This window comes from Ascaphus truei, chromosome 21, assembly GCF_040206685.1.
Source record: "Ascaphus truei isolate aAscTru1 chromosome 21, aAscTru1.hap1, whole genome shotgun sequence".
NCBI classification, from domain to species: domain Eukaryota; kingdom Metazoa; phylum Chordata; class Amphibia; order Anura; family Ascaphidae; genus Ascaphus; species Ascaphus truei.
Genome location: NC_134503.1, coordinates 613,963 through 639,572, shown reverse-complemented (window position 1 = coordinate 639,572; position 25,610 = coordinate 613,963). Strand labels below are relative to the sequence as shown.

Genomic DNA, 25,610 nt, shown 5'->3' with positions numbered 1-25,610 from the left:
ACGTACCGAGGGTATATAGCAGGGTCCCAGTATATCACGTACCGAGGGTATATAGCATGGTCCCAGTATATCACGTACCGAGGGTATATAGCATGGTCCCAGTATATCACGTACCGAGGGTATATAGCATGGTCCCAGTATATCACGTACCGAGGGTATATAGCATGGTCCCAGTATATCACGTACCGAGGGTATATAGCATGGTCCCAGTATATCACGTACCGAGGGTATATAGCATGGTCCCAGTATATCACGTACCGAGGGTATATAGCATGGTCCCAGTATATCACGTACCGAGGGTATATAGCATGGTCCCAGTATATCACGTACCGAGGGTATATAGCATGGTCCCAGTATATCACGTACCGAGGGTATATAGCAGGGTCCCAGTATATCACATACCGAGGGTATATAGCAGGGTCCCAGTATATCACATACCGAGGGTATATAGCAGGGTCCCAGTATATCACATACTGAGGGTATATAGCATGGTCACAGTATATCACATACTGAGGGTATATAGCATGGTCACAGTATATCACATACTGAGGGTATATAGCATGGTCCCAGTATATCACGTACCGAGGGTATATAGCATGGTCCCAGTATATCACATACTGAGGGTATATAGCATGGTCCCAGTATATCACATACTGAGGGTATATAGCATGGTCACAGTATATCACATACTGAGGGTATATAGCAGGGTCCCAGTATATCACGGCACAAAGCGTATTCCGCCGATATTTTGCGCTTTTATTTGACAGAAAAGAAAAAATAATGACTCGTCATTTTTATTGCGTGCGACAGACAAGTTGACACTTAGATTGTAAGCTCTCCGGCCAATGATTTCCTTGCTCCGTCTGTTTGTTGCTGTTATTACAGGTATCATCTCTTTTGTACAGTGCCAAGTACTCTGTGGGTGCAATATAAAGATATATAAACAAACTAAATACCCCACACACATTATAAGGGGCACCAGAGCACGGCCAGTCCTGTTACAGGCGGTTAGTGGTCGAGCACCAAACCCCTTATCTGCGTTTAGTGGATCTGGGCCTAAAAGCATTTGTTCTGCGCTTGATACTTAACTTCCATGACTTTGGCGGGGTTGTATGTTTTGCTGGCGTGTGGATGGCGTGTGGATGGCGTGTAGAAACAGATCTGGGAAGGACGGGTTAGTATACAGAGAACTCCAGCCAGAGATACGGATTTTAAATCATTTATTTTGCAAAAGAACATCAAATAATAAAATTAAATTAAAAGCCACGCTCACAGTGTGCGACTGTCTGCCTCGGGAAACACAAAGTGCGGATATGTACTGCGCCGCCGCCACCGCCGCCACCTCCTGCGCCTACGCGGGTGCTCACTACGGAGCGGAACGGAATTGATAAGGCACCTAAATCCCTTCGGGGAGATCCACAGCAAAATATTTTAACCCGTTGTCTGCTGGAGGAGCCGGGACCGGATTGCAGTCTAATGAGCCGCGTTCCTTTCCAGTAGAAAATACGGTAATATACATTATGCAATGAGGCCCCTCCGGCAGGGAAGGGGTTACACAGCATGGGGAGGGGAGATAGGAGCGACGTACAAAATACACCCACAAAAATATATATACATTTCTACACATTTACACTGCGGGATCATGGGAGCGGGCGGGCCGTGGGAGAGGTATCGTCAGGTAAGGAAAGCTCTGGGTATATGTGCCTGTGCTATATACAATGTGTTGGGGGATATGTGCCCGTGCTGTGTACAGTGTATCTGGGTATATGTGCCCGTGCTGTGTACAGAGTGTGAGTGTGAGTGTGTGATTCATTGCCAGAACCTGACCAGTGATATGGAATGTTTCCAGTTTGGCAATAAGGAACTTCAGAAGGCGGGTTACCGCCACACACGCTGCCTCCTTGGGCTCGATGGTTACCAAGCTCCAGAAATGCAGCCAGGACCTGAATATACCACTCTCTGAGGGAGGGGAGCACGTTACTGTGGGGGGGGGGGGAGGGGTACACAGCAGACAGCGTGGTGGGGGGGGGGTGGAGACAGCGCGAGTGGGGGGAGGGGTACATAGACACTGCATGTGGGGGGATCACAATGAGAAAGCACGGGGCGGTGGGAGGGGTACACAGAAAGTGTGGGGTGGGAGGGGTACACAATGAGACAGCGCGGGTGGGGGGAGGGGTACACAGACAGCGTGTGGGGGGGTCACAGTGAGACAGCGCAGGCGGGGGGAGGGGTACACAGACACAGCGCGGGTTACACGGAGAGCGTGTGGGTGGGTCACAATGAGTCCGCGCGGGGGGGTCACACGGAGACAGCGCGGGGGGGGTCACACGGAGAGCCCGCTCCCACTCCTCAGGTCCGTATTACCAGAGCTCATAAGAAAAAGAACAATTATTTACAACGCGGCGCGCTCCTTCCCGACCCCTTCACTGCCAGGCGCCCGGCGACGCTCTGCACGTTACAGGTATATATATATATTGCTCTGCAATGCAGAATACTTTGTCAACGCAGGGTTAACAGCTCCACCAATAAGTTAAATAAATTAAAAACACGAAGATATAAATAGGACGGACGCAGAATGTCCCGGTCGGCGCTGGACGCGGTTTGCCGCTGTTAGGAATGTGTATGTTAACTCTTTGATTCCCAGAAGCCGCTGCGGAAGTAACGGGTTCCGAGATCACAGCGGCAAAGTCCGAAAGTATCACTGGTATCGCATGGCACAAAAGAAGAGGAACAAGGAGGGGTCCCCCCTATCTACGATGCCCAATCACAGGACCCCCTCATCTCACATCACAGACAGGCGCTAATCTCCTCACAGAGTAACCCGCAGCACTTCCTGTCTGCTGATGACATCACAGGCAGCGCAGCGATGTCACAAGCAGAAGGGACCTGGGCACAGACGGGGGAACCACATCACTAAAGTGCCTCAGGAAGTTGGGGTACAGAAGTACAGTGAGATTATTAGTGGGTAGAGATGGGAGGTTGTCCCTCAGTCATATGGCTTCACGTGTTACCGAAACATGGACAGGGGGATTTGGAGACGCCTCGGCTCCTGGGGGCCCCAACTCCAAGCTCCCAGGAAACACCGGCTAACAAGTCCTGGGGGTGGGGCGCCGCACAGCGCTGATCCTCGCCCTCCTGTGAGCGGGCACCAGTCACAGCGCCGCTCCCCCTCACTGTCCCCTAAAGACTAAGCACAAGGCACTGTAACAGCGGCCACCTCGTCACACGGACACAGGACGCGGGCGAGCTCAGGCCCCGCCCCGGGCGCCAGGGCTTTCTACGCATCAAAGTCACGGCTGATGTTTCCTCCACACTCCTGGGAGAGGAGGATTCTGGGGGTTGGTGACACAGGGTCCCCTCCGCCGTCGCAGGATAGTGCGCTAGCGTTGCATGTACGTCACGCGCCTCCGGTGTTATCCGCTCCCCTTACAGAGCGAGGTCACCGCGTGGTGTGTGCGGACGCCACTGGCACCTTCCGCTCAGTAGTTGGCAGGTCTTAGGGTCCAGGAAGGGAGAGGAATGCTGGAGTGGGGGCGGCGCCGGTAACACCGCTCAGCTGCCGGGGAGTGGGGGCGGCGCCGGTAACACCGCTCAGCTGCCAGGGAGTGGGGGCGCCGCCGGTAACACCGCTCAGCTGCCGGGGAGTGGGGGCGCCGCTGGTAACGCCGCTCAGCTGCCGGGGAGTGGGGGCGCCGCCGGTAACGCTGCTCAGCTGCCGGGGAGTGGGGGCGCCGCCGGTAACACCGCTCAGCTGTTACTCGATACCATATTGATGACTTGTTCCAGCTTCTGACGCAGTTTATGTTTACGACAGTATGAGTCGCGGTCCAGCGCCGTGAGGATCTGTAGGGAGCGAAGGAGAGGAGGGAAGAGAGAGAGAGAGTAGGTGGGGGGGGGAAGAGAGAGATGGAGGAGGGGGGGAGAAAGAGTGGGGGAAGGAGAGGAGGGGGGTGGAAAGAGAGATGGGGGAGGGGGATAGAGGGAAGAGAGGAAGGGGAAAGAGGGTGGGAGGGGGCGAGAGAGGGTTGGTGAGAGGGCGAGAGGGGGGAGAGCGAGAGGGTGGGCGAGAGCGAGGGGACGAGAGAGATGGGGGCGGGGAGGGGGGGCGAGAGAGGGGGCGGGGAGGGGGGGCGAGAGAGGGGGAGGGGGGTCAAGAGAGAGAGGGGGTCGGCGAGAGAGAGGGGGGGGCGGCGAGAGAGAGGGTCAAGAGAGGGGGGGAGAGATGGCGGCGAGAGGGGCGGTCAAGGTAGAGAGGGGGGGGGAGAGGGAGAGATGGGGGCGGAGAGGGGGGGGTCGAGAGAGAGGGGGGGCAGGGAGGGGGGTCAAGAGAGGAGGGGAGTGAGAGAGAGAGGGGGGGTGAGAGAGAGAGGGGGGTGAGAGAGGGGGGGTGAGAGAGAGGGGGGGGTGAGAGAGATGGGGGGGGGGTGAGAGAGATGGGGGGGGGGTGAGAGAGGGGTGGGGGTGAGAGAGGGGGGGGGGGTGAGAGGGGGGCGGGTGAGAGAGGGGGGGGGGGGGTGAGAGAGAGGGAAACAGTTATCACCGGATTTCTTTTTTTGGGATTTTGCACCGCGCGCGCGCAGCCCTATACCCTGCAATGCGGTGCCGCCCCTCCGGCATCAAAGGGGTTAAAAGTACGCGTCTCACACTAAGCATGACCTCATTATATCGCCCGTCTCTCGCCCGCGGGCGCGCCCTCACCTCCTCCCGGTACTTGTTCACGTAGAAGTACAGCTCGCTGAGCGCGCTGAGGGAGTTGAACTCGGCGGCGTGGAGTCGGGATTGTTCCACCAGGTAGGCGTCCATGTCCTGGTCGCTGATTGCCGGCATCTTCCCGATGTCCCGGTAATACCTGCAAACAAGGGCCGAGCGCGGCTATCACCTCCTGATCCTGTACTGGCCGCAGTGCGCGGCCGCCCAGCAGAGGAGGCGCAGGCGCAGGCGCATACCGCCTCAGGAAACCAGTTTGGGGGCAAACGAGGGGGCCAGCGGTCACAGCAGGGGATCACAGACGTGGCAGAGGGGCCGGTGGGATCACAGACGTGGCCGAGGGGCCGGTGGGATCACAGACGTGGCCGAGGGGCCGGTGGGAACACAGACGTGGCTGAGGGGCCCGTGGGATCACAGACGTGGCCGAGGGGCCGGTGGGAACACAGACGTGGCCGAGGGGCCGATGGGATCACAGACGTGGCTGAGGGGCCGGTGGGATCACAGACGTGGCAGAGGGGCCGGTGGGAACACAGACGTGGCTGAGGGGCCGGTGGGATCACAGACGTGGCCGAGGGGCCGGTGGGATCACAGACGTGGCCGAGGGGCCCGTGGGAACACAGACGTGGCAGAGGGGTGATTCTATGTTTAAATTGATCTATGACGGGAAGTCAACACCATTCCGCAAGGGCCACCAACAGGCCACGTATTAAAGAGATCTCTGCTTCAGCACAGGTGGCTCAATCAGTGGCTCAGTCATTATGACTGAGCCACCTGTGCTGAAGCAGGGATATCACTAATACTGGAGTTGCCCCCCCCCCCCCATGTCAATGATAGTGATAAGAGGGGTGCTATGATAGTGATAAGAGGGGTGCTATGATTTCGGTGCTGCGCCTCTCACCCATGTGACCGTCTCCTTTCAGCGGGGGACTGGATCCCTTATCTGCCCCCTCCCTTTATCTGTTTGGGTGCTCACCTCTCCACCCAGCTCTTGTAGTTGGGGATGTCCTTGGCGTAGAGCAGCTTGTTGCTGGGCGAGTCTTTGCCCAGGCGGTGCTCCGAGGTGGAGCAGGAATCCATGAAGGTCTGCGCCACCACGGAGAGGCACGCGTCCGTGATACTGTTCTTGTGGATGTCGAACACGAACTGGGGGTTCTTGATCACGTTCACCCAAAATCGCAGAGGGAGGCTGGGGGGGGGGGGGGAGGAGCGGGTATAAGACGGGGTGTCCCAGCTCGGGGCTGGGGGGGGAGGAGCGGGTATAAGACGGGGTGTCCCAGCTCGGGGCAGGAGGGGAGAGGCGGGTATAAGACGGGGGGTCCCAGCTCGGGGCAGGAGGGGAGAGGCGGGTATAAGACGGGGGGTCCCAGCTCGGGGCAGGAGGGGAGAGGCGGGTATAAGACGGGGGGGTCCCAGCTCGGGGCAGGAGGGGAGAGGCGGGTATAAGACGGGGTGTCCCAGCTCGGGGCAGGAGGGGAGGAGCGGGTATAAGACGGGGGGTCCCAGCTCGGGGCAGGAGGGGAGGAGCGGGTATAAGGCGGGGTGTCCCAGCTCGGGGCAGGAGGGGAGGAGCGGGTATAAGACGGGGGGGTCCCAGCTCGGGGCAGGAGGGGAGGAGCGGGTGTAAGACGGGGTGTGTCCCAGCTTGGGGCAGGAGCGGGTGTAAGACGGGGGGTCCCAGCTTGGGGCAGGAGGGGAGGAGCAGGTGTGTAAGACGGGGGGGGTCCCAGCTCAGGGCAGGAGGGGAGAAGCGGGTATAAGATGGGGGGGTCCCAGCTCGGGGCAGGAGGGGAGGAGCGGGTATAAGGCGGGGGTGTCCCAGCTCGGGGCAGGAGGGGAGGAGCGGGTATAAGACGGGGTGTCCCAGCTCGGGGCAGGAGGGGAGAGGCGGGTATAAGACGGGGGGGTCCCAGCTCGGGGCAGGAGGGGGAGGAGCGGGTGTAAGACGGGGGGTCCCAGCTCGGGGCAGGAGGGGAGAGGCGGGTATAAGACGGGGGGTCCCAGCTCGGGGCAGGAGGGCAGGAGCGGGTATAAGACGGGGGTCCCAGCTCGGGGCAGGAGGGGAGAGGCGGGTATAAGACGGGGTGTCCCAACTCGGGGCAGGAGGGGAGGAGCGGGTATAAGATGGGGGGTCCCAGCTCGGGGCAGGAGGGGAGGAGCGGGTATAAGGCGGGGGGTCCCAGCTCGGGGCAGGAGGGGAGAGGCGGGTATAAGACGGGGTGTCCCAGCTCGGGGCAGGAGGGGGAAAAGCGGGTATAAGACGGGGGGTCCCAGCTCGGGGCAGGAGGGGAGAGGGCGGGTATAGGACGGGGTGTCCCAGCTCGGGGCTGGGAGGGGAGAGGCGGGGTGTCCCAGCTCGGGGCAGGAGGGGAGGAGCGGGGTATAAGACGGGGGTGTCCCAGCTCGGGGCAGGAGGGGAGGAGCGGGTATAAGACGGGGGGTCCCAGCTCGGGGCAGGAGGGGAGAGGCGGGTATAAGACGGGGTGTCCCAGCTCGGGGGCAGGAGGGGAGAGGCGGGTATAAGACGGGGGGGTCCCAGCTCGGGGCAGGAGGGGAGAGGCGGGTATAAGACGGGGGGTCCCAGCTCGGGGCAGGAGGGGAGGAGCGGGTATAAGACGGGGTGTCCCAGCTCGGGGCAGGAGGGGAGAGGTGGGTATAAGACGGGGGTCCCAGCTCGGGGCAGGAGGGGAGAGGCGGGTTATAAGACGGGGGGGTCCCAGCTCGGGGCAGGAGGGGAGAGGCGGGTATAAGACGGGGGGGTCCCAGCTCGGGGCAGGAGGGGAGGAGCGGGTATAAGACGGGGGGTCCCAGCTCGGGGCAGGAGGGGAGGGAGCGGGTATAAGACGGGGTGTCCCAGCTCGGGGCAGGAGGGGAGAGGTGGGTATAAGACGGGGTGTCCCAGCTCGGGGCAGGAGGGGAGAGGCGGGTATAAGACGGGGTGTCCCAGCTCGGGGCAGGAGGGGAGAGGCGGGTATAAGACGGGGGGGTCCCCAGCTCGGGGCAGGAGGGGAGAGGCGGGTATAAGACGGGGGGGTCCCAGCTCGGGGCAGGAGGGGAGAGGCGGGTATAAGACGGGGGGGTCCCAGCTCGGGGCAGGAGGGGAGGAGCGGGTATAAGACGGGGGGTCCCAGCTCGGGGCAGGAGGGGAGGAGCGGGTATAAGACGGGGTGTCCCAGCTCGGGGCAGGAGGGGAGAGGCGGGTATAAGACGGGGGTCCCAGCTCGGGGCAGGAGGGGAGAGGCGGGTATAAGACGGGGGGTCCCAGCTCGGGGCAGGAGGGGAGGAGCGGGTATAAGACGGGGGGGTCCCAGCTCGGGGCAGGAGGGGAGAGGCGGGGTATAAGACGGGGGGTCCCAGCTCGGGGCAGGAGGGGAGGAGCGGGTATAAGACGGGGTGTCCCAGCTCGGGGCAGGAGGGGAGGAGCGGGTATAAGACGGGGGGTCCAGCTCGGGGCAGGAGGGGAGAGGCGGGTATAAGACGGGGGGGTCCCAGCTCGGGGCAGGAGGGGAGGAGCGGGTATAAGACGGGGTGTCCCAGCTCGGGGCAGGAGGGGAGGAGCGGGTATAAGACGGGGTGTCCCAGCTCGGGGCAGGAGGGGAGAGGTGGGTATAAGACGGGGGGTCCCAGCCTCGGGGCAGGAGGGAGGAGCGGGTATAAGACGGGGTGTCCCAGCTCGGGGCAGGAGGGGAGAGGTGGGTATAAGACGGGGGTCCCAGCTCGGGGCAGGAGGGGAGAGGCGGGTATAAGACGGGGGGGTCCCAGCTCGGGGCAGGAGGGGAGAGGCGGGTATAAGACGGGGGGTCCCAGCTCGGGGCAGGAGGGGAGGAGCGGGTATAAGACGGGGGGTCCCAGCTCGGGGCAGGAGGGGAGGAGCGGGTATAAGACGGGGTGTCCCAGCTCGGGGCAGGAGGGGAGAGGTGGGTATAAGACGGGGTGTCCCAGCTCGGGGCAGGAGGGGAGAGGCGGGTATAAGACGGGGTGTCCCAGCTCGGGGCAGGAGGGGAGAGGCGGGGTATAAGACGGGGGGGTCCCAGCTCGGGGCAGGAGGGGAGAGGCGGGTATAAGACGGGGGGGTCCCAGCTCGGGGCAGGAGGGGAGAGGCGGGGTATAAGACGGGGGGTCCCAGCTCGGGGCAGGAGGGGAGGAGCGGGTATAAGACGGGGGGTCCCAGCTCGGGGCAGGAGGGGAGGAGCGGGTATAAGACGGGGTGTCCCAGCTCGGGGCAGGAGGGGAGAGGCGGGTATAAGACGGGGGTCCAGCTCGGGGCAGGAGGGAGAGGCGGGTATAAGACGGGGGGTCCCAGCTCGGGGCAGGAGGGGAGGAGCGGGTATAAGACGGGGGTCCCAGCTCGGGGCAGGAGGGGAGAGGCGGGTATAAGACGGGGGGGTCCCAGCTCGGGGCAGGAGGGGAGGAGCGGGTATAAGACGGGGTGTCCCAGCTCGGGGCAGGAGGGGAGGAGCGGGTATAAGACGGGGGGGTCCCAGCTCGGGGCAGGAGGGGAGAGGCGGGGTATAAGACGGGGGGTCCCAGCTCGGGGCAGGAGGGGAGGAGCGGGTATAAGACGGGGTGTCCCAGCTCGGGGCAGGAGGGGGAGGAGCGGGGTATAAGACGGGGTGTCCCAGCTCGGGGCAGGAGGGGAGAGGTGGGTATAAGACGGGGGGTCCCAGCTCGGGGCAGGAGGGGAGAGGCGGGTATAAGACGGGGGGTCCCAGCTCGGGGCAGGAGGGGAGAAGCGGGTATAAGACGGGGGTCCCAGCTCGGGGCAGGAGGGGAGAGGCGGGTATAAGACGGGGTGTCCCAGCTCGGGGCAGGAGGGGAGAGGCGGGTATAAGACGGGGGGTCCCAGCTCGGGGCAGGAGGGGAGAGGCGGGTATAAGACGGGGGTCCCAGCTCGGGGCAGGAGGGGAGAGGCGGGTATAAGACGGGGTGTCCCAGCTCGGGGCAGGAGGGGAGGAGCGGGTATAAGACGGGGGGTCCCAGCTCGGGGCAGGAGGGGAGGAGCGGGTATAAGACGGGGTGTCCCAGCTCGGGGCAGGAGGGGAGAGGCGGGTATAAGACGGGGTGTCCCAGCTCGGGGCAGGAGGGGAGAGGCGGGTATAAGACGGGGGGTCCCAGCTCGGGGCAGGAGGGGAGAGGCGGGTATAAGACGGGGGGACCCAGCTCGGAGCAGGAGGGGAGAGGCGGGTATAAGACGGGGTGTCCCAGCTCGGGGCAGGAGGGGAGAGGCGGGTATAAGACGGGGTGTCCCAGCTCGGGGCAGGAGGGGAGGAGCGGGTATAAGACGGGGTGTCCCAGCTCGGGGCAGGAGGGGAGGAGCGGGTATAAGACGGGGTGTCCCAGCTCGGGGCAGGAGGGGAGAGGCGGGTATAAGACGGGGTGTCCCAGCTCGGGGCAGGAGGGGAGAGGCGGGTATAAGACGGGGGGTCCCAGCTCGGGGCAGGAGGGGAGAGGCGGGTATAAGACGGGGGGTCCCAGCTCGGGGCAGGAGGGGAGAGGCGGGTATAAGACGGGGTGTCCCAGCTCGGGGCAGGAGGGGAGGAGCGGGTGTAAGACGGGGTGTCCCAGCTCGGGGCAGGAGGGGAGGAGCGGGTATAAGACGGGGGGTCCCAGCTCGGGGCAGGAGGGGAGGAGCGGGTATAAGGCGGGGTGTCCCAGCTCGGGGCAGGAGGGGAGGAGCGGGTATAAGACGGGGGGTCCCAGCTCGGGGCAGGAGGGGAGGGTCGGGTATAAGGCGGGGGGGTCCCAGCTCGGGGCAGGAGGGGAGGAGCGGGTATAAGGCGGGGGGGTCCCAGCTCGGGGCAGGAGGGGAGGAGCGGGTATAAGGCGGGGGGGTCCCAGCTCGGGGCAGGAGGGGAGGAGCGGGTATAAGGCGGGGGGGTCCCAGCTCGGGGCAGGAGGGGAGAGGCCAACTCCAATCCTCACGGGCCACCAACTCAAGCCACTGCTTCAGCACCGGTGGCTCAATCAGTGGCTCAGTCTTCGACTGCACCACTTGTGCTGAAGCAGGGATATCCAGAAAACCTGACCTGTTGGCGGCCCTTAGGGACTGGAGTTGCATGACCGAGGCGGGGTCTCTGTCTGCAGTCTGGGGGGGGGGGGGGTCAGGACGTGGATTACCAGGTGTCACTGTGCACGTGGATAACGTCATCGTGCGAGAGATAAGTGGGACGTGGCAGCGCCGGCTCCTGTCACTACAGCAAGACTAATCCTTAGGACTGCCCAACCTCTGCCCCCCCTCCGTGTGTGGCCCCCCGTTTCCCCCCTCTGTATGTGCCCCCCCGTTTTTGTCCTCCTCCTCTGTGTGTGCCCCCCCTATGTGTTACCCCTCAGTGTGTGGCCCCCGTGTCCCCCCTCGCCTGTGTGCGGCCCCCCATATATGTCCCCCCTCCCCTGTGTCCCTCCCCCCTCCCCTGTGTGCAGCCCCCCTCCCCTGTGTCCCCCCTCCCGTGTGCGGCCCCCCTGTGTCCCCCCTCCCCTGTGTGCCCCCCGTGGCCCCTGCTCACCAGTTGCTCTTCCACGTGTGCCGGACGTCGGGGTCCGTGATCTGCCGCCGGTCCGCTTGCTCGTCCAGGAAGTCGAACATGTATTTAATGGCGAGCGGGAGCGCGCTGCCCCTGTGCGCGGTGCTGAACACCGTCTCAAACAGGTCGTCCACGAACTTCTGCAGCGTTCCCTGAGAGTGGACAGCAGAGTGAGCCACGTGTCCCCCCCGCCCTCCCCCCTTCCGTGGGCTGCTCCCTCACCTTGGTGGCCAGCAGCCGAGTCAGGTAGATTTCGGACACCATCTTGCTGCCGCGGTCGCCCTCTTTGTGGTCGCTGTGCTCGTGGTTCTTCACCAGGTGCCAGAGTTTGGTGCCAGTCTCCTGGTCCGGGGTTATCATCGGGGCGCGGGAGCGCAGGCTGTCCGGGCTGCTGGACGTGCGCAGGAGAGACTCTGCGGGGCGAGGCAGCGGGGTTATCATCGGGGCGCAGGAGCGCAGGCTGTCCAGGCTGCTGGACGTGCGCAGGAGAGACTCTGCGGGGCGAGGCAGCGGGTTATCATCGGGGCGCGGGAGCGCAGGCTGTCCGGGCTGCTGGACGTGCGCAGGAGAGACTCTGCGGGGCGAGGCAGCGGGTTATCATCGGGGCGCGGGAGCGCAGGCTGTCCGGGCTGCTGGACGTGCGCAGGAGAGACTCTGCGGGGCGAGGCAGCGGGTTATCATCGGGGCGCGGGAGCGCAGGCTGTCCAGGCTGCTGGACGTGCGCAGGAGAGACTCTGCGGGGCGAGGCAGCGGGTTATCATCGGGGCGCGGGAGCGCAGGCTGTCTGGGCTGCTGGACGTGCGCAGGAGAGACTCTGCGGGGCGAGGCAGCGGGTTATCATCGGGGCGCGGGAGCGCAGGCTGTCCGGGCTGCTGGACGTGCGCAGGAGAGACTCTGCGGGGGGTGCGGGGCGGGGGAGTATGGTTACTGCGCACGGTGAGAGAGAGGGGGGAGCAGCGGGGCGAGGCAGCGGGTTATCATCGGGGCGCGGGAGCGCAGGCTGTCCGGGCTGCTGGACGTGCGCAGGAGACTCTGCGGGGGGCGCGGGGGGAGGGAGTATGGTTACTGCGCACGGTGAGAGAGAGGGGGAGCAGTGGGGCGAGGCAGCGGGGCGAGACAGTGGGGTGAGGCAGCGGGTTATCATCGGGGCGCGGGAGCGCAGGCTGTCTGGGCTGCTGGACGTGCGCAGGAGACTCTGTGGGGGGCGCGGGGGGAGGGAGTATGGTTACTGCGCACGTTGAGAGCGAGGGGGGAGCAGCGGGGCGAGGCAGCGGGGCACTCACCGTATTGGCTGAGGGAACGGGGCGAGGCAGCGGGGCACTCAGGCGAGGCAGCGGGCACTCACCGTATCGGCTGAGGGAGCGGGTGAAGGTGAAGGAGTTGGTGATGTTGTAGGCAGACACCTGCTTGGGTATCAGCGCCACCGAGGAGCCGTCTGCCACCTGTGGGAGGAGAGGTGGAATAGGGACACGGGGCAGGAACGGGGTGAGGGAGTCAGGGCAATAGATGGGTCCCCGTGTGGGGCAGTTACCCGGTGCAGCGAGGGGGCATCACCTGGTAATGCGCCAGCGTGTTGAGTCTCTTCCAGTCGCACTCGATCTTCGTGGTGACGTCCTCGTCCTGCAGGATAATGCGGGTCGCGCGGCCCTGGCGCCATTCTGCGGGTACGAGGGGTGCGTAAGGACAGTGTGGGGACCCCCCTCTCTCCCCCAGGCCCCTGACCGCGCCCCTCACCTAGGTCCATGTCCTCGGCCTTTGGCCTCTGGGTGTGGGGGATCCCCTTGTACCCCGCGTCCAGCAGCTTGTCCTTGGTCTGTGTCACCGTGTCACAGTTGATGACCTTCACGGGGATCTCTGCGCCGTTCTCGCTGTCGGGACACACGCAGCTCAAGGTCTGTGGGGAAGAGACGGGGAGGTGACAATTCCCGCGCCGGAGGAGTATGGGAAACAGCGGGGGGGGGGCAGGACGTGGCAGACAGTATGGGGGGGGAGTTGTGACAGTATAGAGGGGGGGGAGTTGTGACAGTATAGAGGGGGGGGTGTTGTGACAGTATGGGGGGGGGAGTTGTGACAGTATGGGGGGGGGAGTTGTGACAGTATGGGGGGGGGGTCGGGAGTTGTGACAGTATGGGGGGGGGGAGTTGTGACAGTGGGGGGGGGGAGTTGTGACAGTATGGGGGGGGAGTTGTGACAGTATGGGGGGGGAGTTGTGACAGTATGGGGGGGAGTTGTGACAGTATGGGGGGGGGAGTTATGACAGTATGGGCGGGGAGTTGTGACAGTATGGGGGGGGAGTTGTGACAGTATGGGGGGGGGAGTTGTGACAGTATGGGGGGGAGTTGTGACAGTATGGGGGGGGAGTTGTGACAGTATGGGGGGGGAGTTGTGACAGTATGGGGGGGGGGGAGTTGTGACAGTATGGGGGGGAGTTGTGACAGTATGGGGGGGGAGTTGTGACAGTATGGGGGGGGAGTTGTGACAGTATGGGGGGGGGGAGTTGTGACAGTATGGGGGGGGAGTTGTGACAGTATGGGGGGGGAGTTGTGACAGTATGGGGGGGGAGTTGTGACAGTATGGGGGGGGAGTTGTGACAGTATGGGGGGGGGAGTTGTGACAGTATGGGGGGGGAGTTGTGACAGTATGGGGGGGGGAGTTGTGACAGTATGGGGGGGGGTGAGTTGTGACAGTATGGGGGGGGGGAATTGTGACAGTATGGGGGGGGGAGTTGTGACAGTATGGGGGGGGAGTTGTGACAGTATGGGGGGGGGGGAATTGTGACAGTATGGGGGGGGGGGAATTGTGACAGTATGGGGGGGGGGGGAGTTGTGACAGTATGGGGGGGGGAGTTGTGACAGTATGGGGGGGGGGAGTTGTGACAGTATGGGGGGGAGTTGTGACAGTATGGGGGGGGAGTTGTGACAGTATGGGGGGGGGGAGTTGTGACAGTATGGGGGGGAGTTGTGACAGTATGGGGGGGGAGTTGTGACAGTATGGGGGGGGGAGTTGTGACAGTATGGGGGGGGAGTTGTGACAGTATGGGGGGGGGGAGTTGTGACAGTATGGGGGGGGAGTTGTGACAGTATGGGGGGGGAGTTGTGACAGTATGGGGGGGGGAGTTGTGACAGTATGGGGGGGGGGAGTTGTGACAGTATGGGGGGGGGGGGGAGTTGTGACAGTATGGGGGGGGGGGAATTGTGACAGTATGGGGGGGGGGGAGTTGTGACAGTATGGGGGGGGAGTTGTGACAGTATGGGGGGGGAGTTGTGACAGTATGGGGGGGGAGTTGTGACAGTATGGGGGGGGAGTTGTGACAGTATGGGGGGGGGGGTCGGGAGTTGTGACAGTATGGGGGGGGGGAGTTGTGACAGTATGGGGGGGGAGTTGTGACAGTATGGGGGGGGAGTTGTGACAGTATGGGGGGGGAGTTGTGACAGTATGGGGGGGGGAGTTGTGACAGTATGGGGGGGGGGGAGTTGTGACAGTATGGGGGGGGAGTTGTGACAGTATGGGGGGGGAGTTGTGACAGTATGGGGGGGGAGTTGTGACAGTATGGGGGGGGGGGAGTTGTGACAGTATGGGGGGGGAGTTGTGACAGTATGGGGGGGGAGTTGTGACAGTATGGGGGGGGGAGTTGTGACAGTATGGGCGGGGAGTTGTGACAGTATGGGGGGGGAGTTGTGACAGTATGGGGGGGGGAGTTGTGACAGTATGGGGCGGGGAGTTGTGACAGTATGGGGCGGGGAGTTGTGACAGTATGGGGGGGGGGAGTTGTGACAGTATGGGGGGGGAGTTGTGACAGTATGGGCGGGGAGTTGTGACAGTATGGGGGGGGGAGTTGTGACAGTATGGGGGGGGAGTTGTGACAGTATGGGGGGGGGAGTTGTGACAGTATGGGCGGGGAGTTGTGACAGTATGGGGGGGGGAGTTGTGACAGTATGGGGGGGGAGTTGTGACAGTATGGGGGGGGGAGTTGTGACAGTATGGGGGGGGGAGTTGTGACAATGACACACCAGCACTTTGTAGTCGATCTGCTGGCGGATGAGTTTGTCCTCGCTCAGCGAGTATCGCGCCTCTCCCGTGATGGCATCGATCGGCCCCTTCTCCATCTGCTGCTTGATGGCGCAGAACAGCATGAAGAGCGGCTCCCCGGCACATTCCTGCAGGGCGGCAGTATGGGCATCACACAGCGCCGCGGCAGGGAGCGCGGGCATCACACAGCGCCGCGGCAGGGAGCGCGGGCATCACTCAGCGCCGCGTCAGGGAGCGCGGGCATCACTCAGCGCCGCGTCAGGGAGCGCGGGCATCACTCAGCGGCGCGGCAGGGAGCGCGGGCATCACTCAGCGGCGCGGCAGGGAGCGCGGGCATCACTCAGCGCCGCGTCAGGGAGCGCGGGCATCACTCAGCGGCGCGGCAGGGAGCGCGGGCATCACTCAGCGCCGCGGCAGGGAGCGCGGGCATCACTCAGCGCCGCGTCAGGGAGCGCGGGCATCACTCAGCGCCGCGGCAGGGAGCGCGGGCATCACTCAGCGCCGCGTCAGGGAGCGCGGGCATCACTCAGCGGCGCGGCAGGGAGCGCGGGCATCACTCAGCGGCGCGGCAGGGAGCGCGGGCATCACTCAGCGGCGCGGCAGGGAGCGCGGGCATCACTCAGCGGCGCGGCAGGGAGCGCGGGCATCACTCAGCGGCGCGGCAGGGAGCGCGGGCATCACTCAGCGGCGCGGCAGGGAGCGCGGGCATCACTCAGAGGCGCGGCAGGGAGCGCGGGCATCACTCAGCGGCGCGGCAGGGAGCGCGGGCATCACTCAGCGGCGCGGCAGGGAGCGCGGCCATCACTCAGCGGCGCGGCAGGGAGCGCGGGCATCACTCAGCGCCGCGGCAGGGAGCGCGGGCATCACTCAGCGGCGCGGCAGGGAGCGCGGTAATCACTCAGCGGCGCGGCAGGGAGCGCGGGCATCACTCAGCGGCGCGGCAGGGAGCGCGGGCATCACTCAGCACCGCGGCAGGGAGCGCGGGCATCACTCAGCGCCGCGGCAGGGAGCGCGGGCATCACTCAGCGCCGCGTCAGGGAGCGCGGGCATCACTCAGCGCCGCGGCAGGGAGCGCGGGCATCACTCAGCGGCGCGGCAGGGAGCGCGGGCATCACTCAGCGGCGCGGCAGGGAGCGCGGGCATCACTCAGCGGCGCGGCAGGGAGCGCGGGCATCACTCAGCGGCGCGGCAGGGAGCGCGGGCATCACTCAGCGGCGCGGCAGGGAGCGCGGGCATCACTCAGCGGCGCGGCAGGGAGCGCGGGCATCACTCAGCGGCGCGGCAGGGAGCGCGGGCATCACTCAGCAGCGCGGCAGGGAGCGCGGGCATCACTCAGCGGCGCGGCAGGGAGCGCGGGCATCACTCAGCGGCGCGGCAGGGAGCGTGGTAATCACTCAGAGCCGCGGCAGGGAGCGCGGGCATCACTCAGCGGCGCGGCAGGGAGCGCGGGCATCACTCAGCGGCGCGGCAGGGAGCGCGGGCATCACTCAGCGGCGCGGCAGGGAGCGCGGGCATCACTCAGCGGCGCGGCAGGGAGCGCGGGCATCACTCAGCGGCGCGGCAGGGAGCGCGGCCATCACTCAGCGGCGCGGCAGGGAGCGCGGGCATCACTCAGCGGCGCGGCAGGGAGCGCGGGCATCACTCAGCGGCGCGGCAGGGAGCGCGGGCATCACTCAGCGGCGCGGCAGGGAGCGCGGGCATCACTCAGCGGCGCGGCAGGGAGCGCGGGCATCACTCAGCGGCGCGGCAGGGAGCGCGGGCATCACTCAGCGGCGCGGCAGGGAGCGCGGGCATCACTCAGCGGCGCGGCAGGGAGCGCGGGCATCACTCAGAGGCGCGGCAGGGAGCGCGGGCATCACTCAGCGGCGCGGCAGGGAGCGCGGGCATCACTCAGCGGCGCGGCAGGGAGCGCGGCCATCACTCAGCGGCGCGGCAGGGAGCGCGGGCATCACTCAGCGGCGCGGCAGGGAGCGCGGGCATCACTCAGCGGCGCGTCAGGGAGCGCGGGCATCACTCAGCGGCGCGGCAGGGAGCGCGGTAATCACTCAGCGGCGCGGCAGGGAGCACGGGCATCACTCAGCGGCGCGGCAGGGAGCGCGGTAATCACTCAGCGCCGCGGCAGGGAGCGCGGTAATCACTCAGCGCCGCGGCAGGGAGCGCGGTCACTCAGCGCCGCGGCAGGGAGCGCGGGCATCACTCAGCGCCACGGCAGGGAGCGCGGTAATCACTCAGCGCCGCGGCAGGGAGCGCGGTCACTCAGCGCCGCGGCAGGGAGCGCGGGCATCACTCAGCGGCGCGTCAGGGAGCGCGGGCATCACTCAGCGGCGCGTCAGGGAGCGCGGGCATCACTCAGCGGCGCGGCAGGGAGCGCGGTAATCACTCAGCGCCGCGGCAGGGAGCGCGGTCACTCAGCGCCGCGGCAGGGAGCGCGGGCATCACTCAGCGCCGCGGCAGGGAGCGCGGTAATCACTCAGCGCCGCGGCAGGGAGCGCGGTCACTCAGCGCCGCGGCAGGGAGCGCGGGCATCACTCAGCGCCGCGGCAGGGAGCGCGGTAATCACTCAGCGGCGCGGCAGGGAGCGCGGGCATCACTCAGCGCCGCGGCAGGGAGCGCGGGCATCACTCAGCGGCGCGGCAGGGAGCGCGGGCATCACTCAGCGGCGCGTCAGGGAGCGCGGGCATCACTCAGCGGCGCGGCAGGGAGCGCGGTAATCACTCAGCGGCGCGGCAGGGAGCACGGGCATCACTCAGCGGCGCGGCAGGGAGCGCGGTAATCACTCAGCGCCGCGGCAGGGAGCGCGGTAATCACTCAGCGCCGCGGCAGGGAGCGCGGTCACTCAGCGCCGCGGCAGGGAGCGCGGGCATCACTCAGCGCCACGGCAGGGAGCGCGGTAATCACTCAGCGCCGCGGCAGGGAGCGCGGTCACTCAGCGCCGCGGCAGGGAGCGCGGGCATCACTCAGCGGCGCGTCAGGGAGTGCGGGCATCACTCAGCGGCGCGTCAGGGAGCGCGGGCATCACTCAGCGGCGCGGCAGGGAGCGCGGTAATCACTCAGCGCCGCGGCAGGGAGCGCGGTCACTCAGCGCCGCGGCAGGGAGCGCGGGCATCACTCAGCGCCACGGCAGGGAGCGCGGTAATCACTCAGCGCCGCGGCAGGGAGCGCGGTCACTCAGCGCCGCGGCAGGGAGCGCGGGCATCACTCAGCGGCGCGTCGGAGCGCGGGCATCACTCAGCGGCGCGTCAGGGAGCGCGGGCATCACTCAGCGGCGCGGCAGGGAGCGCGGTAATCACTCAGCGCCGCGGCAGGGAGCGCGGTCACTCAGCGCCGCGGCAGGGAGCGCGGGCATCACTCAGCGGCGCGGCAGGGAGCGCGGTAATCACTCAGCGCCGCGGCAGGGAGCGCGGTCACTCAGCGCCGCGGCAGGGAGCGCGGGCATCACTCAGCAGCGCGGCAGGGAGCGCGGTCACTCAGCGGCGCGGCAGGGAGCGCGGCCATCACTCAGCGGCGCGGCAGGGAGCGCGGGCATCACTCAGCGGCGCGGCAGGGAGCGCGGGCATCACTCAGCGGCGTGGCAGGGAGCGCGGGCATCACTCAGCGGCGCGGCAGGGAGCGCGGGCATCACTCAGCGGCGCGGCAGGGAGCGCGGGCATCACTCAGCGGCGCGGCAGGGAGCGCGGGCATCACTCAGCGGCGCGGCAGGGAGCGCGGGCATCACTCAGCGGCGCGGCAGGGAGCGCGGGCATCACTGAGCGCCGCGTCAGGGAGCGCGGGCATCACTCAGCGGCGCGGCAGGGAGCGCGGGCATCACTCAGCGCCGCGTCAGGGAGCGCGGTAATCACTCAGCGCCGCGGCAGGGAGCGCGGGCATCACTCAGCGGCGCGGCAGGGAGCGCGGGCATCACTCAGCGCCGCGGCAGGGAGCGCGGGCATCACTCAGCGGCGCGGCAGGGAGCGCGGTCACTCAGCGCCGCGGCAGGGAGCGCGGGCATCACTCAGCTGCGCGGCAGGGAGCGCGGGCATCACTCAGCGGCGCGGCAGGGAGCGCGGTAATCACTCAGCGGCGCGGCAGAAAGCGCGGTCACTCAGCGCCGCGGCAGGGAGCGCGGGCATCACTCAGCGCCGCGGCAGGGAGCGCGGTAATCACTCAGCGCCGCGGCAGGGAGCGCGGTCACTCAGCGCCGCGGCAGGGAGCACGGGCATCACTCAGCGGCGCGTCAGGGAGCGCGGGCATCACTCAGCGGCGCGGCAGGGAGCGCGGGCATCACTCAGCGGCGCGTCAGGGAGCGCGGTAATCACTCAGCGGCGCGGCAGGGAGCACGGGCATCACTCAGCGGCGCGGCAGGGAGCACGGGCATCACTCAGCGGCGCGGCAGGGAGCGCGGTCACTCAGCGCCGCGGCAGGGAGCGCGGGCATCACTCAGCGGCGCGGCAGGGAGCGCGGGCATCACTCAGCGCCGCGGCAGGGAGCGCGGTAATCACTCAGCGGCGCGGCAGGGAGCGCGGTAATCACTCAGCGCCGCGGCAGGGAGCGCGGTCACTCAGTGGCGTGGCAGGGAGCGCGGGCATCACTCAGCGGCGCGGCAGGGAGCGCGGGCATCACTCAGCGGCGCGGCAGGGAGCGCGGGCATCACTCAGCGGCGCGGCAGGGAGCGCGGGCATCACTCAGCGCCACGGCAGGGAGCGCGGGCATCACTCAGCGGCGCGGCAGGGAGCACGGGCATCACTCAGCGGCGCGGCAGGGAGCGCGGGCATCACTGAGCGCCGCGTCAGGGAGCGCGGTAATCACTCAGCGCCGCGGCAGGGAGCGCGGGCATCACTCAGCGCCGCGTCAGGGAGCGCGGTAATCACTCAGCGCCGCGGCAGGGAGCGCGGGCATCACTCAGCGGCGCGGCAGGGAGCGCGGGCATCACTCAGCGCCGCGGCAGGGAGCGCGGGCATCACTCAGCGGCGCGGCAGGGAGCGCGGTCACTCAGCGCCGCGGCAGGGAGCGCGGGCATCACTCAGCTGCGCGGCAGGGAGCGCGGGCATCACTCAGCGGCGCGGCAGGGAGCGCGGTAATCACTCAGCGCCGCGGCAGGGAGCGCGGGCATCACTCAGCGGCGCGGCAGGGAGCGCGGGCATCACTCAGCGGCGCGGCAGGGAGCGCGGGCATCACTCAGCGCCGCGGCAGCGAGCACGGTCACTCAGCGGCGCGGCAGGGAGCGCGGGCATCACTCAGCGGCGCGTCAGGGAGCGCGGGCATCACTCAGCGGCGCGGCAGGGAGCGCGGTAATCACTCAGCGGCGCGGCAGGGAGCACGGGCATCACTCAGCGGCGCGGCAGGGAGCGCGGTCACTCAGCGGCGCGGCAGGGAGCGCGGTCACTCAGCGCCGCGGCAGGGAGCGCGGGCATCACTCAGCAGCGCGGCAGGGAGCGCGGGCATCACTCAGCGCCGCGGCAGGGAGCGCGGTCACTCAGCGCCGCGGCAGGGAGCGCGGGCATCACTCAGCGGCGCGGCAGGGAGCGCGGGCATCACTCAGCGCCGCGGCAGGGAGCGCGGTAATCACTCAGCGGCGCGGCAGGGAGCGCGGTAATCACTCAGCGCCGCAGCAGGGAGCGCGGTCACTCAGCGCCGCGGCAGGGAGCGCGGGCATCACTCAGCGGCGCGGCAGGGAGCGCGGTCACTCAGCGGCGCGGCAGGGAGCGCGGCCATCACTCAGCGGCGCGGCAGGGAGCGCGGGCATCACTCAGCGGCGCGGCAGGGAGCGCGGGCATCACTCAGCGGCGCGGCAGGGAGCGCGGGCATCACTCAGCGGCGCGGCAGGGAGCGCGGGCATCACTCAGCGGCGCGGCAGGGAGCGCGGGCATCACTCAGCGGCGCGGCAGGGAGCGCGGGCATCACTCAGCGGCGCGGCAGGGAGCGCGGGCATCACTCAGCGGCGCGGCAGGGAGCGCGGGCATCACTCAGCGGCGCGGCAGGGAGCGCGGGCATCACTCAGCGGCGCGGCAGGGAGCGCGGGCATCACTCAGCGGCGCGGCAGGGAGCGCGGTAATCACTCAGCGCCGCGGCAGGGAGCGCGGGCATCACTCAGCGGCGCGGCAGGGAGCGCGGGCATCACTCAGCGGCGCGGCAGGGAGCGCGGGCATCACTCAGCGGCGCGGCAGGGATCGCGGGCATCACTCAGCGCCGCGGCAGGGAGCGCGGGCATCACTCAGCGGCGCGGCAGGGAGCGCGGGCATCACTCAGCGGCGCGGCAGGGAGCGCGGTCACTCAGCGCCGCGGCAGGGAGCGCGGGCATCACTCAGCGCCGCGGCAGGGAGCGCGGGCATCACAGCGGCGCGGCAGGGAGCGCGGGCATCACTCAGCGGCGCGGCAGGGAGCGCGGTAATCACTCAGCGCCGCGGCAGGGAGCGCGGGCATCACTCAGCGGCGCGGCAGGGAGCGCGGGCATCACTCAGCGCCGCGGCAGCGAGCACGGTCACTCAGCGGCGCGGCAGGGAGCGCGGGCATCACTCAGCGCCGCGGCAGCGAGCGCGGTAATCACTCAGCGGCGCGGCAGGGAGCGCGGGCATCACTCAGCTCCGCGGCAGGGAGCGCGGGCATCACTCAGCGGCGCGGCAGGGAGCACGGGCATCACTCAGCGCCGCGGCAGGGAGCACGGTCACTCAGCGGCGCGGCAGGGAGCGCGGGCATCACTCAGCGCCGCGGCAGGGAGCACGGTCACTCAGCGGCGCGGCAGGGAGCACGGGCATCACTCAGCGCCGCGGCAGCGAGCACGGTCACTCAGCGGCGCGGCAGGGAGCGCGGGCATCACTCAGCGCCGCGGCAGCGAGCACGGTCACTCAGCGGCGCGGCAGGGAGCGCGGGCATCACTCAGCTCCGCGGCAGGGAGCGCGGGCATCACTCAGCGGCGCGGCAGGGAGCACGGGCATCACTCAGCGCCGCGGAAGGGAGCGCGGGCATCACTCACACACACACAGGCAGCTCTCGGCGCACACAGGCAGCTCTCGGCGCACACAGGCAGCTCTCGGCGCACACAGGCAGCTTTCGGCGCACACAGGCAGCTCTCGGCGCACACAGGCAGCTCTCGGCGCACACAGGCAGCTCTCGGCGCACACAGGCAGCTCTCGGCGCACACAGGCAGCTCTCGGCGCACACAGGCAGCTCTCGGCGCACCTCTCACCTTCAGGAACTTGTAGAGCAGAAACGTAAACCAGTTTGTTAACATCTTCTCTGCCACAGACTCAGTCCTGATGGGGCAGATACACACAACCTGTTATAGTGTGCATACATATGTGTGTGTGTGTGTGTGTGTCTGTGTGTGTATATATATGCCCTTTCCTCTGTTGCTCGACTACTAAAACTCTGACTCGGGCCCTCATTCTCTCCCGTCTTGATTACTGTAACCTCCTGCTGTCCGGCCTTCCTGCCTCTCACCTGTCTCCCCTACAATCTATCCTAAACACTGCTGCCAGAATCACTCTACTCTTTCCTAGATCTGTCTCAGCATCTCCCCTCATGAAATCCCTCTCCTGGCTTCCGATCAAATCCCGCATCTCACACTCCGTTCTTCTCCTCACTTTTAAAGCTTTACACTCTTCTGCTCCTCCTTACATCTCAGCCCTAATTTCTCGCTATGCACCATCCCGACTTGCGTTCTTCTCAAGGATGTCTTCTCTCTACCCCCTTTGTATCTAAAGCCCTCTCCCGCCTTAAACCTTTCTCACTGACTGCCCCACACCTCTGGAATGCCCTTCCCCTCAGTACCCGACTAGCACCCTCTCTATCCACCTTTAAGACCCACCTTAAGACACACTTGCATAAAGAAGCATATGAATAGCACTGTGGCTATTCTGAACACGATACACAAAGCTTGGCCCCCTGCAGACGCACTTACCAGAACACCCTCCTACTGTCTCTGTATGTTCTCCCTACCTACCAATTAGACTGTAAGCTCCTCGGAGCAGGGACTCCTCTTCCTTAATGTTACTTTTATGTCGAAAGCACTTATTCCCATGACCTGTTATTTATATTATGTGTTATTTATTTGATTACCACATGTATTACTACTGTGAATCGCTATGTACATTAATGGCGCTATATAAATAAAGACATACAATACAATGGCTGAAACGCGTTGAGTGTCCACTCTAGGCAGCTAGTCATTATTTTGCTGGCGTGACTCTTGGTGCTTATCCTGTGGACTGTAAGACTTATTTCCACACATCCTGGAGTTTAACTCCGTGGGACTGACTCCATCATCACTATATGGCAGCTGAGTATCATTTTCTCTGCTATCTGGAGTCATTATCTCCTATGGAACCCTTACTCTAGGTTGTTTCATATGTGCAAACAGCACTGGCTTTTTGTGATTCTACAGCCATGTGTCTTACTTGCTTTTGTGCAGCCACCACAGGCATTGTATGCATCTTTTTTTGATTTTGATATTTTGTATTGCTGTTCAGGGTTTGAGTCTTTGTTTCATTTTGTCTCCCCTGTGCCTCCCCCTTCGTTTAAGTTATTATTTTTCTTATGTACATCATTTTTGTATATACGTTTATTTATGCCATACCTTTCTTTATGCCCTTAGCTTAGTTATCTACCTTCTTAGCTTAGGTCTTTACCAGGTTTGTTTTTTAAATATTCAGCTTTCTTTGTGTCGCTTTATATAGTTATCAGGCTCATTGTGCAGACACATTTTTTGCTTTTGATTTATTTTTCAGCATTATTGATTTGTGTACATTTTAGTCAGTCACAGTCTTTTTGTATTTTTTGCTGCCCTTAGTGTGTATATGTTTTTAAATGTTAGTGTTCTTTTTGCTCGCTATTAAAATCTATTCATTTTCTATTCTGACTTCAGTTTCCTGGTCTTTTGGTATTATGTTATCAGTTATTTTGTGGTATATTTAGAGTGCTACTTTCGGGGATTGTCTTAGACTTTTGTGTGTTCAATATATATATATACATGTAGAGGTATCAGTACCGTGTTAGCCGAGCTTCAATAATCAAAAAATAAATAGACGATACCGTTCTGTGGCTAACGAAATGCTTTTATTTGTGCGAGCTTTCGAGATACACTGATCTCTTCTTCCGGCGATGTTACAATGAATGAGGCAAGCAAAAGGTATACCGGTGTGGATGAGATTTATGGCTAGAGGTGTCAAAAGGTTCCTGAAAGCAAGTGATGTAAGAGTGTGTGTGTGTATCTGTGTGAATATAAATGAATGGAGAGCCCACAGTATATACAGTGCTTTGCAAAAAGTGTGTGTGGAGTGGGAGTGGATATAAATGGTGTGGGTAGGTGTGGAAATGTGAGAGATTGTAGCACAACTAAATGTGTGTGGATATATATATATATATATATATATATATATATATATATATATATATATATATATATATAGACCATACGATACCGGTTGCAACACGACATCAAGAGACAGCACGCAGGTAAGTAACTCATCAAGAGACAGCACGCAGGTAAGTAACTCATCAAGGGACAGCACGCAGGTAAGTAACTCATCAAGGGACAGCACGCAGGTAAGTAACTCATCAAGGGACAGCACGCAGGTAAGTAACTCAAGGGACAGCACGCAGGTAAGTAACTCATCAAGGGACAGCACGCAGGTAAGTAACTCATCAAGGGACAGCACGCAGGTAAGTAACTCATCAAGAGACAGCACGCAGGTAAGTAACTCATCAAGGGACAGCACGCAGGTAAGTAACTCATCAAGGGACAGCACGCAGGTAAGTAACTCATCAAGGGACAGCACGCAGGTAAGTAACTCATCAAGGGACAGCACGCGGGTAAGTAACTCATCAAGGGACAGCACGCGGGTAAGTAACTCATCAAGGGACAGCACGCAGGTAAGTAACTCATCAAGGGACAGCACGCAGGTAAGTAACTCATCAAGGGACAGCACGCAGGTAAGTAACTCATCAAGGGACAGCACGCAGGTAAGTAACTCATCAAGGGACAGCACGCAGGTAAGTAACTCATCAAGGGACAGCACGCGGGTAAGTAACTCATCAAGGGACAGCACGCGGGTAAGTAACTCATCAAGGGACAGCACGCGGGTAAGTAACTCATCAAGGGACAGCACGCAGGTAAGTAACTCATAAAGGGACAGCACGCAGGTAAGTAACTCATCAAGGGACAGCACGCGGGTAAGTAACTCATCAACGGACAGCACGCAGGTAAGTAACTCATCAAGGGACAGCACGCAGGTAAGTAACTCATCAAGGGACAGCACGCAGGTAAGTAACTCATCAAGGGACAGCACGCAGGTAAGTAACTAATCAAGGGACAGCACGCAGGTAAGTAACTCATCAAGGGACAGCACGCAGGTAAGTGTAACTCATCAAGGGACAGCACGC

The 25,610-nt window shown here is 64.1% G+C and overlaps 1 protein-coding gene across 1 annotated transcript; it reads right to left on the bottom strand.

Moving 5' to 3' along the window:
- Positions 1–1,203: 1,203 nt before the first annotated feature.
- On the bottom strand, positions 1,204–22,501 carry LOC142471879 (plexin-A3-like). Its single transcript, XM_075578301.1, has 10 exons — positions 22,417–22,501; positions 15,236–15,382; positions 12,960–13,119; positions 12,780–12,883; positions 12,571–12,667; positions 11,448–11,638; positions 11,208–11,377; positions 5,681–5,893; positions 4,699–4,849; positions 1,204–3,843 (listed from the first exon to the last, which is right to left on the bottom strand). Exons 1-10 carry the CDS (start codon positions 22,459–22,461, stop codon positions 3,748–3,750), a joined length of 1,374 nt encoding a protein of 457 aa, XP_075434416.1. The 5' UTR covers positions 22,462–22,501; the 3' UTR covers positions 1,204–3,747.
- Positions 22,502–25,610: the final 3,109 nt, after the last annotated feature.